The sequence below is a fragment of the Myxocyprinus asiaticus genome, chromosome 42 (assembly GCF_019703515.2).
Source record: "Myxocyprinus asiaticus isolate MX2 ecotype Aquarium Trade chromosome 42, UBuf_Myxa_2, whole genome shotgun sequence".
NCBI classification, from domain to species: Eukaryota; Metazoa; Chordata; class Actinopteri; order Cypriniformes; family Catostomidae; genus Myxocyprinus; species Myxocyprinus asiaticus.
The window spans coordinates 14,454,417-14,466,715 of NC_059385.1; the positions used below are offsets into that span (position 1 = coordinate 14,454,417).

At 38.7% G+C, this 12,299-nt stretch overlaps 1 protein-coding gene across 5 annotated transcripts in view; it reads left to right on the plus strand.

The window, feature by feature from the left end:
* The window catches only part of LOC127432512 (HMG box transcription factor BBX-like), a 47,456-nt gene that overhangs the window by 27,460 nt on the left and 7,697 nt on the right, over positions 1-12,299 (plus strand). For 3 of the 5 annotated variants that reach the window (XM_051683688.1, XM_051683690.1, XM_051683689.1), the window contains exons 10-16: positions 2,291-2,368; positions 3,458-4,343; positions 7,406-7,544; positions 9,106-9,254; positions 9,430-9,519; positions 11,452-11,640; positions 11,896-12,085. In XM_051683688.1, coding sequence (XP_051539648.1) covers positions 2,291-2,368; positions 3,458-4,343; positions 7,406-7,544; positions 9,106-9,254; positions 9,430-9,519; positions 11,452-11,640; positions 11,896-12,085 — 1,721 coding nt within the window. The remainder of the gene's footprint in view (positions 1-2,290; positions 2,369-3,457; positions 4,344-7,405; positions 7,545-9,105; positions 9,255-9,429; positions 9,520-11,451; positions 11,641-11,895; positions 12,086-12,299) is intronic. The other 2 variants (XM_051683693.1, XM_051683692.1) reach the window with 2 other exon arrangements.

The following is a 12,299-nucleotide window of genomic DNA, read 5'->3' on the forward strand; positions in this document are numbered from 1 at the left end:
TGGAAACCGCAACGTCATGTTCTTTTTTTTTTTTTTTTTTTTTTTTGTATTCAAAGGCTAGGTCGAATTTTATTTATTTATTTATTTATTTATTTCAAATGAACTGTTCATTTAGTAATCCATTATTTTTTCAGTGGCCTGCGATAATACACACACAAAAAAATATAAAAAAAATTATCATTACTGTAATGACATTCAAACTGTCTTCACAGTTTTTGTGAGATTCACCCTGTGATCCTGAACTCTTGTTAGTTGTAAATATGTTGTCTTGAAACTGCTTGATTTCAGTCAGTAAGCCAGTGTTTGACAGTTGATGGTAACAAGCCTTTTGCAACTTACAAGTTACTGAAGTTAAAGGGAAAATTTAGCTGGTATGATACCTGACAAACTCCCTCCATAAAAGTGGCTATTTTGGAAGTCCTGTACTTTCAGTTATTGGTTTTGATTTCAACACTTCTTGCCACTGTCATCAAGAGTCTTCAGGTGATACTGTTTTGGTTCAAAGAAAAAAATTATGTATTTAGCATTTTTTGTCTTACAACATGAGCATGTGATATTTGATGATGGCCATGTACTGTAAGTCTGTGACCTGCGTCCTTTCAATACTCTAACAAGCCCTGCAAAATATGAGATATCTTAGGTGACAGCATAAATAAGATACCTATTTTATGAATAGGTCAAGAGTGTGCCTATGATATCATAAAATGCTACCTCCAGAGGTTGCTCACTAGGTTTTTGAACAGACCCCATTTGTGCTATGGACTTGAAAGATACCTCAAATTGTGCGACTTGTTGAGGAGAATGTGCTATTACCTTTCTAAGCAATCAGACTTAAAAAATTACCTGGCGGATGATAAAATGGACACACAAAAAAACCATAGACTTATACTGAATGAGGGACCCGAGCCATACCTCGAAACCAGATTATAATAGATCATATGCTGCCTTCAAGTGCACCTAAAAGCTCCTACAACCGTGTCACGCTTTCAAGTCGGAAACAAAATACGAAAGAAGCCAAATTATCATATACATAGCAAATTAACATTTTTAACATAAAGCAAAAACATTTAAATATTTTAGCAAAATCATTGCTTTCCGTCATATTTCATGATGAAACGCCGCTTCCTTATCCTCTAGAGAGTTTTCCATTTGTAATTTCAACATTCATGTGCTCAGAATTTTTAATTACGATATTTTCGATTCCTCCTGAAGGCTGCAATAGAGACTAGAGACAACCTAGCAACCACCTAGAACGCCCTAGCAAGCAACTGCATAGCAACACCCTGGCAACTACCCAAAACACCCTAGTAGCGGGTTTTGCACGGGCAAGCACTACAATAATTTTTTTCACAAAGTGTATAATTAACCTGAATGCCATCACAGCATTGTGATTTTAACCAGAATCCTCCATTGATGGCAGTATGTTTTCTGTTAAAAAAATAGTTGATAAATCTCTCATCATTTACTCACCCGTGTCATGTCAAACAAGACTTTCTTTCTTCCGCAGAACACAAACTAAGACATTTTAATGGAGATATGATGTCTATTTGTCCATTCATTGTAAGTGAATGGTGACCACATTTTCAAGCTTCAAAAAGCACAAAGGCAGCATAAAAGTATTCCATACGACTCCAGTTGTTTAATCCATGTCTTCTGAAGCGATCCAATCATTTTGGGTGAGAACAGACCAAAATATAACTCCTTTTCACTGTAAATCTTGCCATTGCAGCCTCTAGGCATGATCATAATTTCAAGCTCAATTAAACTTCCTAGTGCTTGATGCATGCATAGAACGCTAGATTGTGTTATGAAGTGTAATCGAACTTGAAATCATTATCACCAAGGAGACTGCTGATGTCAAGATTTAAAGTGAAAAAGGAGTTATATTTATGTCTGTTCTCACTCAAAACCGATTGGATCACTTCAGAAGACATGAATTAAACCACTGGAGTCTTGTGGATTACCTTTTATGATGCCTTTAAGTCATTTTTGGAGCTTGAAAGCTTGGTCACCAGTCACTTGCATTGTATGGACAAACAGACATCGTATCTCCATTAAAATATCTTTGTGTTCTATGGAAGAAAGTCAGATGACAATGTCGACAAACGAGTAAATTATGAGAAAATAATAATTTGTAATTTTGGGTGAACTATTCATGTAAACAAACCAAATATGTCTGTGTGCATTACTCTGTGTGTATATTTCCTAATACTCCCAATATGTGTGTTATTCCTCTGTGTCTACTTATTGGTATTGCATCATAATTTGTGTGTTGTCTCTGCCTCTGTAGCAGATCTCCTCCAGTAGGTCTCAATCTGTGTCTGAAGGGAGGCAGTGTGGTCAGTCAGCTCTTTTCCAGCTCGCTGAGGTACATCACACACCCACACACAATGTACACTCACTGCCCTGGGTTAATTACAGATATTAGACAGGATGAACCTTGCATTATATATTTGCTGTTATTGTGCAGAATGAACACTCAGTGAGGCATTGGCTTGTGTTGACTGGTTAGCATGGTTAATGGCAGGCAATGTTATGTAATAAATCCTAGGACAGTTTTGGTATAAATGCTGCCACCTGGTGGGTGCTCATATCAAGTCACTATGAAATCAAAATTGACACCATTATGTTCTTAATTAACGTTCCTAGTCTTATTGTTAATTATTCGTTAGTGCATGTTATTCCAAAGTAAATGTTTGTCTTAGTAATCTTTCATCAAAATCTGCCTCTGAAACATCTTTCCTTTTTTGGTTGATGTCACCAAGCCCTAATGATTTCTCTCCAACCATTTCCCATGTTCCAGTGGAATTAGACGGAATGGACTTAATTTCAAGATAAATTCTGAAAACGAATCTTAAAATCTTATGCAATTTTGCTTCTCTATTGAATCTATCTTGTTTTAAGGATATTTAGATCAAATAACTGGAAAACAAGAGAAAGATACTGATTAAGAACATGATTCATTGCAGTGTAGAAACATTTCACAAGTCAATAAATTCTCAATTGATAAAATTGAATTCCCTAAATTTTTTTCACTCAAATCTTCAAAACGGTCAAATTTTCCATCAAATAACATTTAAAATCAGCAATAAAATTTGACAACAATCATATCTTAAATTGTGCTTGTTTGGCTCGGATCACGCCAAAAAATGCTATTTTTTAGGCTGGTCCAGCTAATGCGCATATGAGTTCTCCATGAAAACATGACAGGCCATATTTAGCATTACAATTTTTCCTATTCATAAGCATAACAGTCAAGTCTCATTTTGTATAGTCAATGCTTTAACATATTACGATCTGGCTGATATATATTGCATCATATCTAATGACCTGGTAGTGGAACATAGTATTTTTTATGAATATCTAGTTATGAATATCTAGTTTTATATCTAGAGTTTTTTATTTTTTTTTTAAATTCAAAACCTAACCTGTAACCTTAACGTGTGTGTGTGTATAGATTAGTCTGGCCTCTGAGGCAGAAAAGATGGAAGCTCGTTCCTCCCAGCCCTCAGGTGGTTCCTCATCTCTCTGTGCTCAGCACAGCTCAAGTAGCACATCCAACCCTGACCACAAAGAGCACATGGACTCTCCTCATCTTCCTCTTGACACGCCATCGTCATCATCATCTTCCTCTTCTGCCTCTACCTCCGGCTCCTCCTCTTCCACTGTCACCACCCCAACTGAGCTTAGCCCATCAAAGACACCGAAGAAGAAGAAAAAGAAGAAAGAAAATAAAGCGTCCGACGAGTCTGAGAAGAATCCCGGTTCGCCCAAAAAAGTGAAGAAGCGTCAGTCATCCGAGTCGGACTTGGACAGTGTAATGTTCACTATTGAGGCAGTAGCTAAAGGTGCTTGGGGCTCAGAAGAGATACCCAGGAAGAAACCTCGTCCCTCAGGAAGTGAGAGCAGCCCCGTCGCGGACCAATCTCCACCTGTGAACAAGAAAACGAAACCTAAACCGAAGAAACAGCTGAAGATGAAAGAAGACGTGACGGAGGAAGAGGGGGAAGAAGAAAATATAAAGCAACAGGATGTGGAAATGAAAACAGAGGAAGCTCACCTGAACCCTAAGACAGAGGATGAGAAGGAGCCAGATGTGAAGGTTGAGCCCCCTAGCTGTGTGGAAGAATTAGCACCTCACTGTTCTTCTCCACTTCCGATTGAACCAGAAGAGAAAGACACAGACACCAAACCGCCTAAAGCCAGAGAGGAGGATAAAGAACCAGAGGTTAAACCAGAGGCCTGTGGCTCCAGGAAGTCAGAGCGAAGCTGTAAAGGAGCGCTTTATAAGACTCTGGTGTCTGAAGGGATGCTCACATCATTGAGAGCAAATGTGGATAGAGGTAATTATCAAATTTGGTTCATCCAAAAACAAAAATCCTGGAGTCACTTATTCACCCTCATGTCATGCCAAACACGCAAGACTTTTTTTTTTTTTGTGGAACACAAAAAAAGATGGAGGGGGAAAACATGCAAAGAAAGTGAAAGGTGCCTGAGGCTCACATTCTGCCTTACATCTCCTTTTGTGTTCCACGGATGAAAGAATGTTTGGAACAACATGAGGGGGAGTAAACAGTGACAAAATGTAAATTTTTAGGTGAACTATTCCTTTAAAAAAAAAATCGGTTTTGAATTGGTAGATAACTGTCTGGTGATTTCTGTTTATTCCTGTTCGCTGACCTTGTCAAGTGGAGAGTGTGAAGACATGTGACTAAATATGAAACTCGTAGCCCACTAGTTTCAGCTGAGCAAAAACGAATTCATAAATCACCCTTCCTCAATTATCTAAGTAGAAGAAATTGTTATTCTACATAAACGACACCACCCCAAAAGAACTTCAGATGTTCTTTCTAGGGTTTCCTATTATGTATTAATGTGCATTTTAAATTAAAGGGATAGTTCACCCAAAAATAAAAATTGTCATAATTTACTCACCCTCATGTTGCTTCAAACCCATATGACTTTCTTTCTTATGCGCAACACAAAAGATGTTTTAATGGATATCTCGGCCCATCTTTTTAGTCCAACAGGAGTAGAGAGTGAATCACTTTAAAGCTTGAAAAGAGCCAAAAAAAAGTGTCTTCTGAAGGCATACAATAGGTTTGGTTAGAAACAACCTGAAATCATAGTAATTTTTCAGTTAAAATATTGATGTCCGTTGCATGTTGAGCGTATTACAAAAGTTTGTTCACAGTGTCACGTGTGTTCTCACCAAAACTTGCACTGTGTTTAGCTCTAAAAGACGTGAGGGTGAGTAAATTTTGACAGAATTTTCATTTTTGGGTAAATTGCTTCTTTAAAAATAAATAATTCATTTATAAGCAATAAATCAAAAACCATGTCAGCAGCCATAATAATAATACGTTTATTTTATATAGCTCCTTTCTACAAACTCAAGGTCGCTTTACAAGTAGCAAGCAAATATAAAAACAAAACAAAAAAACAGAAGAGCAGATCAGATAAGAGTCAGAATGACACGGCAAAGATGGAGGGATAGAGTTCCATAATGCTGGAGCTATAAAAGCCCTGCCACCCAGTGATGTTAGCTTAAATGTGGGATGAGTAGTAAACCGGAGTCAGAAGACCTGAGTGAGTAGGATGGTGTGTAGGGATGAATAAGATCTGTGATGTAAGAAGGAGAAAGACCATGTTGAGCTTTAAATGTTGTGAAGAGTAATTTATACTGAATGCGGTAAGAGATAGGTAGCCTGTGCAGTCTACGTAAAATGGGAGTGATGTGAGATTATTTCTTGGAATAAGTGAGAACCCGAGCTGCAGATTTCTGAATGTATTGCAGTTTATTGATTGTTTTGATGGGGAGACCAGAAAAGAGGGCATTGTAGTAGTCGAGTCATGAAGTGATGAAAGCGTGAACAAGAGTCTCTGCATCTTTTATATTGAGAATGGAGCGTAGTCTGGCAATATTACTGAGGTGAAAGAAAGCAGATTTTGTGAGAGAAGAGATGTGAGGGAGGAAGGAGAGTGAAGAATCCAAAATAATGCTGAGGTTTCTGACTAGAGGAGGGTCTGACCAGGACACCATCAAAATCAACAGACTGATCAGAATGGCAAGATGTACGGTTTGTGGAACCAACTAAAAGTTAAGTTTTGTCAGTGTTAAGTTTGAGAAAATTATTGGTCATCCAGCTATTGATGTCATTGATACATGCAGATAAGGAGGTTGTGGGTAAGGGGGCAGTAGGTTTTGAACTCACTGTTATGCTGATGACAAACAGCTTTATGTCAAAGTTGAGTCCGTGGTGGCGGATGATGTGACCCAGGGAAAGCATATAATTGAGGAAGAGCAGTGGACCAAAAACAAAACCCTGAGGGACACCTTGAGAAACAGGAGCTGTAGTAGACTTTGACTGACGAATAGAGATGTAGTGTTGACTGTCAGAGAGATAAGAATTGAACATTGAACATTAATTGATATTACAGTACCAGAAATGCCCATAGCAGAGTGGCGAGAAATGAGTATGCTGTGAGATGGTGTCAAATGCAGAACTGAGATCTAAGAGAACAAGAATAGTGAGGGCACCAGAGTCTGCGGCCATTAGAAGATCATTAATGACTCTAATGAGTGCAGTCTCTGTGCTATGGAGTGGTCGGAAACCAGATTGAAAACACTCAAAGAGATTGTGTGAGGCCAGGTAGGATTGTAGCTGAGAGGCAACCACTTTATCCATCAATTTGGACTGAAATTCCCACTCTGTTAATGAGGAGGCAGATAGGCACTGAAATGGCAGACAGACAATGTTTAAGCAGGGCGGTGGGGGTCAGGTCCTACTGACAGGAAGTAGAATTAGATACTTCCATATCATCTCATCTTGTAGCTCTAGACTGGTTACTGGCTGAAGCTAAGCAGGGTTGAGCCTGGCTAGTACCTAGATGGGAGACCTCCTAGGGAAAACTAAGGTTGCTGCTGGTAGAGGTGTTTGTGAGGCCAGCAGGGGGTGCTCACCCTGCAGTCTGTGTGGGTCCTAACACCCCAGTACAGTGACTAAGACACTGTAATGTAAAAAGGCACCATATTTTCGGATGAGATGCTAAACCGAGGTCCTGACTCTTTGCTGTCTTGTAAAAGACTTGGGGTGTAACCCCGGTGTCCTGGCCAAATTCCCCCCATTGGCCCTTCTCAATCATGGCCTCCTAGTAATCCCCATCCATGAATTGGCTGTAGCACTCTACTCTCTCCTCTCCACCAAAAGCTGGTGTGTGGTGAGCGTACTGGTGCACTATGGCTGCCTTTGCATCATCCAGGTGGATGCTGTACACTGGTGGTGATCGAGGAGAGTCCCCTGTTCATTATGTAAAAGCTATATAAATGTAACATTCAACATTCATTCAATAAGGACAGTGACCTGGAACTGTATCTAGGTTTACCATTTGGTCTGTTTTCTAGGGAAAAGAGGTTCTATGCGTGGCAGTTTGTCCGATCATGAGGGTGGCTGGAATGATGAGAGCTGGGGATTTTCTCAGACTGCTGCCAGCAACCCTAAAAAGCTCAAGAAGTCCAAGTCCAAAGAGGAAAGCACCCCAGGGTGAGCTGTAGTTTCTCCATCACTGCACTAGATCTGTAGAAAAATTAAGATTGTTTTCCTGCAGACACGTTCGATGTCATTTGATATTGACTGAATCAGAATGCCCCCGGTATTTTATTTACTTTTTTTATTTATTTATTTATTTATTTTTTTAAGGCTAAATTGTGGGTTTGCTAATATTTATTTGTTAATTAGGCTAATTGGAGACTGTTAGTGGTCTATAAAGTTTTCACGCATTTTCTCAAAAGCTGTAATTTTTCTAAATTTGTTTAGCTTGGTAATTAAGTAGTCCGAGGAATTTTGTACATTTCAAACATTTACCGTATTCATATTTGCCATTCCATGATCATAGTATTACTCAACTTTACACTAAAAGACTCCAAACATGATGTTATTTAGAACCGGTGTCTTCAAACTTTATCAGGCCAAGGACCCCTATGGAATGTTCCGAAAACTCGGCACAAATATTACTTGATCGTCATTTTTATGTGGGAGGGACAATGAAACATTTAGTTTACTAACTTCTTAAAGAAATAGTTCACCCAAAAATTATAATTCACTCATCATTCACTCACCCATAAGCCATCCCAGATGTGTATGATTTTCTATCTTCTGCAGAACACAAATTAATATTTTTAGAAGAAAATCTCAGCTTTGTAATTCATACGATTCGTGCATTAAATTCTAAGATGTCTGAAAGCATATGAAAGGTTTTTGTGAGAAACAACCCTAAATGTAAGTGAATGGTGACCAGAAATTTGAAGCTCCGTAAAGCCAGCATAGAAGTTATACATACGACATACGATAAATCCATGTCTTCTAAAGTGATCCAATCATTTTTCGGTGAGAACAGACCAAAATATAACTCCTTTTTCACAAGAAGTCTTGACGTCAGCAGTCTCCTTGGTGATCATGAGTTCAAGCTTAATTACACTTCCTAACTATCTAACATTCTGCACATGTGTCAAGCACTAGGAAGTGTAATCGAGCTTGAAATCGTGATTGTGCATAGAGACTGCAATGGCAAGATTTACAGTGAAAAAGGAGTTGCATTTTGGACTGTTTCTTAACCCAAAACCGATCAGATTGCTTCAGAAGACATGGATTAAAACACAGGAGTCGTATTGATTACTTTTGTGTTTCCTTTATGTGCTTTTTGGTGCTTCAAAGTTTTGGTCACCATTCACTTGCATTGAATGGACCTACAGAGCTGAGATATTCTTCTAAAAATCTTCATTTGTGTTCTGCAGAAAAAAGTCAAACACATCTAGGATGGCATGAGGGAGAGTAAATGATTAGAGAATTTATTTTTGGGTGAACTATTCCTTTAACTTCAGCTTTGAAGTAAGTTTCATATGTTTGTTTTTTTTTTTTTTTTTTTTTCACAAAAATTAGTTTGAGATCAAACAATAATTGGCCGTAGGGCACTGCAGACTCCCTGTTGAAAACCCATATATAGAACATTCCATCATGTTCCATTGTACCATTTTGGGACGTTGATTCCCAGTGAGCAGTGGTTTCAATCTGATGGCTAATGTTTTACTATGTATAATACTCACAGACTAGGAAAGCTTGAAGAGGAGTTCGAGAAAAAGTTCAACAGCTTACCGCAGTACAGCCCCCTGACATTTGACAAAAAGACTGTGGCGGTCACCAAGAAGAAAAAAACAAGTATGTCCAGCCCTCCTGAACAGCCCAAACCCTGTAAGGGTGAGTGCATTGCATGCTTGGAAACTGACATCACATCCTCCTGACCCCACACTCATTTCCTCATTTGCCTGATTTCTTAGGGAGTGCTCATCTCATGTTCAGAATGACATTGCTTCCACCTAACATAGCATGCTCTGTTTTTTTGTTTGTTCTGTTTTATTTCTTTTGAAATTAGGTTCATCCTCATCTCAGAAAAAGACTTTATTCCACAAGATAGTCAACAAGTACAAACACAGGAAGGAGAAATCCATTGCAGCAGACAAAGGTGACACCCGATCAACCATTAAACACTGGGTCTCATTCACTAACAGTGTGTACACATTTTCGATGCACAAAACCTGTGTATGAAGGTTTTCATGTAGAATCCATAATTCATCAGTAAGCTTACTCTTAAATTTATTTTAAATTTAGAACCAAATTAAACCACACATACGCTAAAATCACAGACTTTCTGTGGCCTAAGGAATGTGTTAAGCATAAATGTTTTTTAAGATATGTTTATATACATTACATGTATTATTTATATTGTATACACTGCCTGGCCAAAAATAAAAGTTGCATAATCTAATATTTAGTTGGACCGCCTTTAGCTTTGTTTATGGCACGTTCGTCGTGGCATTGTTTCGACCTCCTTGTGCAATGTCACAACATTTATTTCCGTCCAGAGTTGAATTAATCTTTGGCCGAGATCTTTTATTGATGACGGGAGAGTCGAACCACTCCATAAAGTCTTCTCCAGCACATCCCAAAGACTTTCAATGGGGTTAAGGTTAGGACTCTGTGGTAGCCAATTCACGTCTGAAAATGATTCCTCATGCTCCCTGAACCACTCTTTCACAATTTGAGCCCGATGAATCTTGGCATTGTCATCCTGGAATATGCCCGTGCTGTCAGGGAAGAAAAAATCTATTGATGGGATAACCTGGTCATTCAGTTCATTCAGGTAGTCAGCTGACTTGATTTTATTGCTGCATAACGTTGCTGAGCCTAGACCTGACCAATTGCAGCAACCCCAGATCATAACACTGCCTTTTTTTCAAACTGCGACTTTTGTTTTTTTTTTTTTTTTTTTTTGGCCAGGCAGTGTATCTTACATAAATTTGATTATTTATATTCTACAATATATATTATTGTAGAAATGAAATAACTAGGTCATCTTGCAATTTAGTAGTTTTTATTTCAGTATATTTGTTTGTATTTAGTTAAAATTGTTTAATTTAAAGTAACAAAAATGCATGGATGACTGCATTAAAGCTTGATCTGGGATCAGATCTGCAGAAATGCTACCGATTATGTGTAGTTGAGGCCAATATAAAAAAAAATTTGTGTGTTTTGACTGGTTTTGAGATTTACTAGAAGATCTTCCTACGGAAAACCCTTATTTGGGCATGTGATAATCCGATTTCATCAACATTAGAATTAGTGTAAGAATAAATTATGCTGTATGGCATAAATTATGTGCAAACACCTTTTCTGTGTGCATAAGTACGTAACATACGCAATTATTATTGAATGAAACCCACTGTTCTGATATTAGCTTCATTCTCAGGTTGTGTATGAGAGTGCTAGGAACTGTGTCTGCATTGTGGTTGTAGTTGTTTGTGTGTGGTTTAGCGCTGTGTGTTTCAGTACTTCCTGCCGCATAGCAGGGAACACTGGCATATCTAGGTCACTCTGCACTCTGGTTATCTTAAAGGTGCACATGTGTCACAGTTATGTAGATTCTTTGATGCAGCCTGTTGTGTTGTAGTAAATGTGCCACAAGCTGCACTAGATGTCCCAAACTATGTGGACACCCGAACATCACACCCATATGTGCTTGTTTAGCATTTCATTTTAAAACATTGGCATTAATAGGAAGTTCATCAAATCATTTCATTTTGTGCACAGGGACTTTGTCAAACAGGAAGAGAAATGGTCCCTCCAAAAACTGTTGCCACAAATTTGGAAGCATACAATTCTCTAGAATAGCCACAACTTTTTTGTTTTTACTGGAATTAGGAGACCTATCTAAAACCATTAATTTGAAGGAGGTGTCTACACCCTTTTGTCCATGTAGTGTAAACCAAATATTGTACTTTATTTCTGACCATCGAGAATCATAGGTGACTCTAACGACAAAATCTAAAGACTTCTAGATTACAAATTCCAGGTCCGTGTATGTGCTCTCACATGTTTCATCCTCTTGTTCTTTTAGACAATGTCGTACCTGACCCTGTGCTCATGGAAACAAGTCCAGTGAAGTCGGGTAGTCCATGTGTGTCTCCCACTCCTGAGCCCCTGAAAGTTCTGGACTCGCCCGTGGGCAGTCAGAAAAGGAAGGCCAGGAAGAGTAAAATCACACACTTGGTGCGCACAGCCGATGGCCGTGTGTCACCTGCAGAGGGTAAGCATTACCCACAATTTCCTTCTACAGTGTCATCTTATTTAGGATTGTAAAGAGATGTACACTTGAAAAATGTTCTCAAATGTGGTGAAACCCACTCTGAACACCTTAGCAACTGTACACAGTTAGGCACCTCTCACTCTGTCTACAAAAATGTAAAAATCTTGTTTGTACATAAAAAAAACCTTTTTTTATGTACAAACAAGATTACGGTTACACAGCACAAATTATTATCCTTACCCTCCTTTTCTGCAGAGGAAAAATCTGATCAGGCCAAGAATCAGGATGAAAAGCCATTTACTCAAGAGACATTATGCAATAGAGGGGGCTGCTACACTGACCCCAGGTCAGCGGAAGTGGACAGGGCGGACGCGTCTGGTGGCCTCCCGGCCTTCTTCAGCTTAGCAGCCCTCGCTGAGGTTGCAGCCATGGAGAATGTGCACAGGTACACGGGAACACGCACCCCTACAAACAGTAGTTCAGTGGTTCTCAACTTGTTTTGCTTCTGAACCCAGATTTTACATTGAACTTTGAGTGACAACCCAACACAATACCAAAAGTATTTATCATACAAAAGTGTCTTAAAATCAACCATGAAATGTATCGATATTACCATGAATGATGTACATGCATAAAAAAAGCAAAAATGTAATATATTA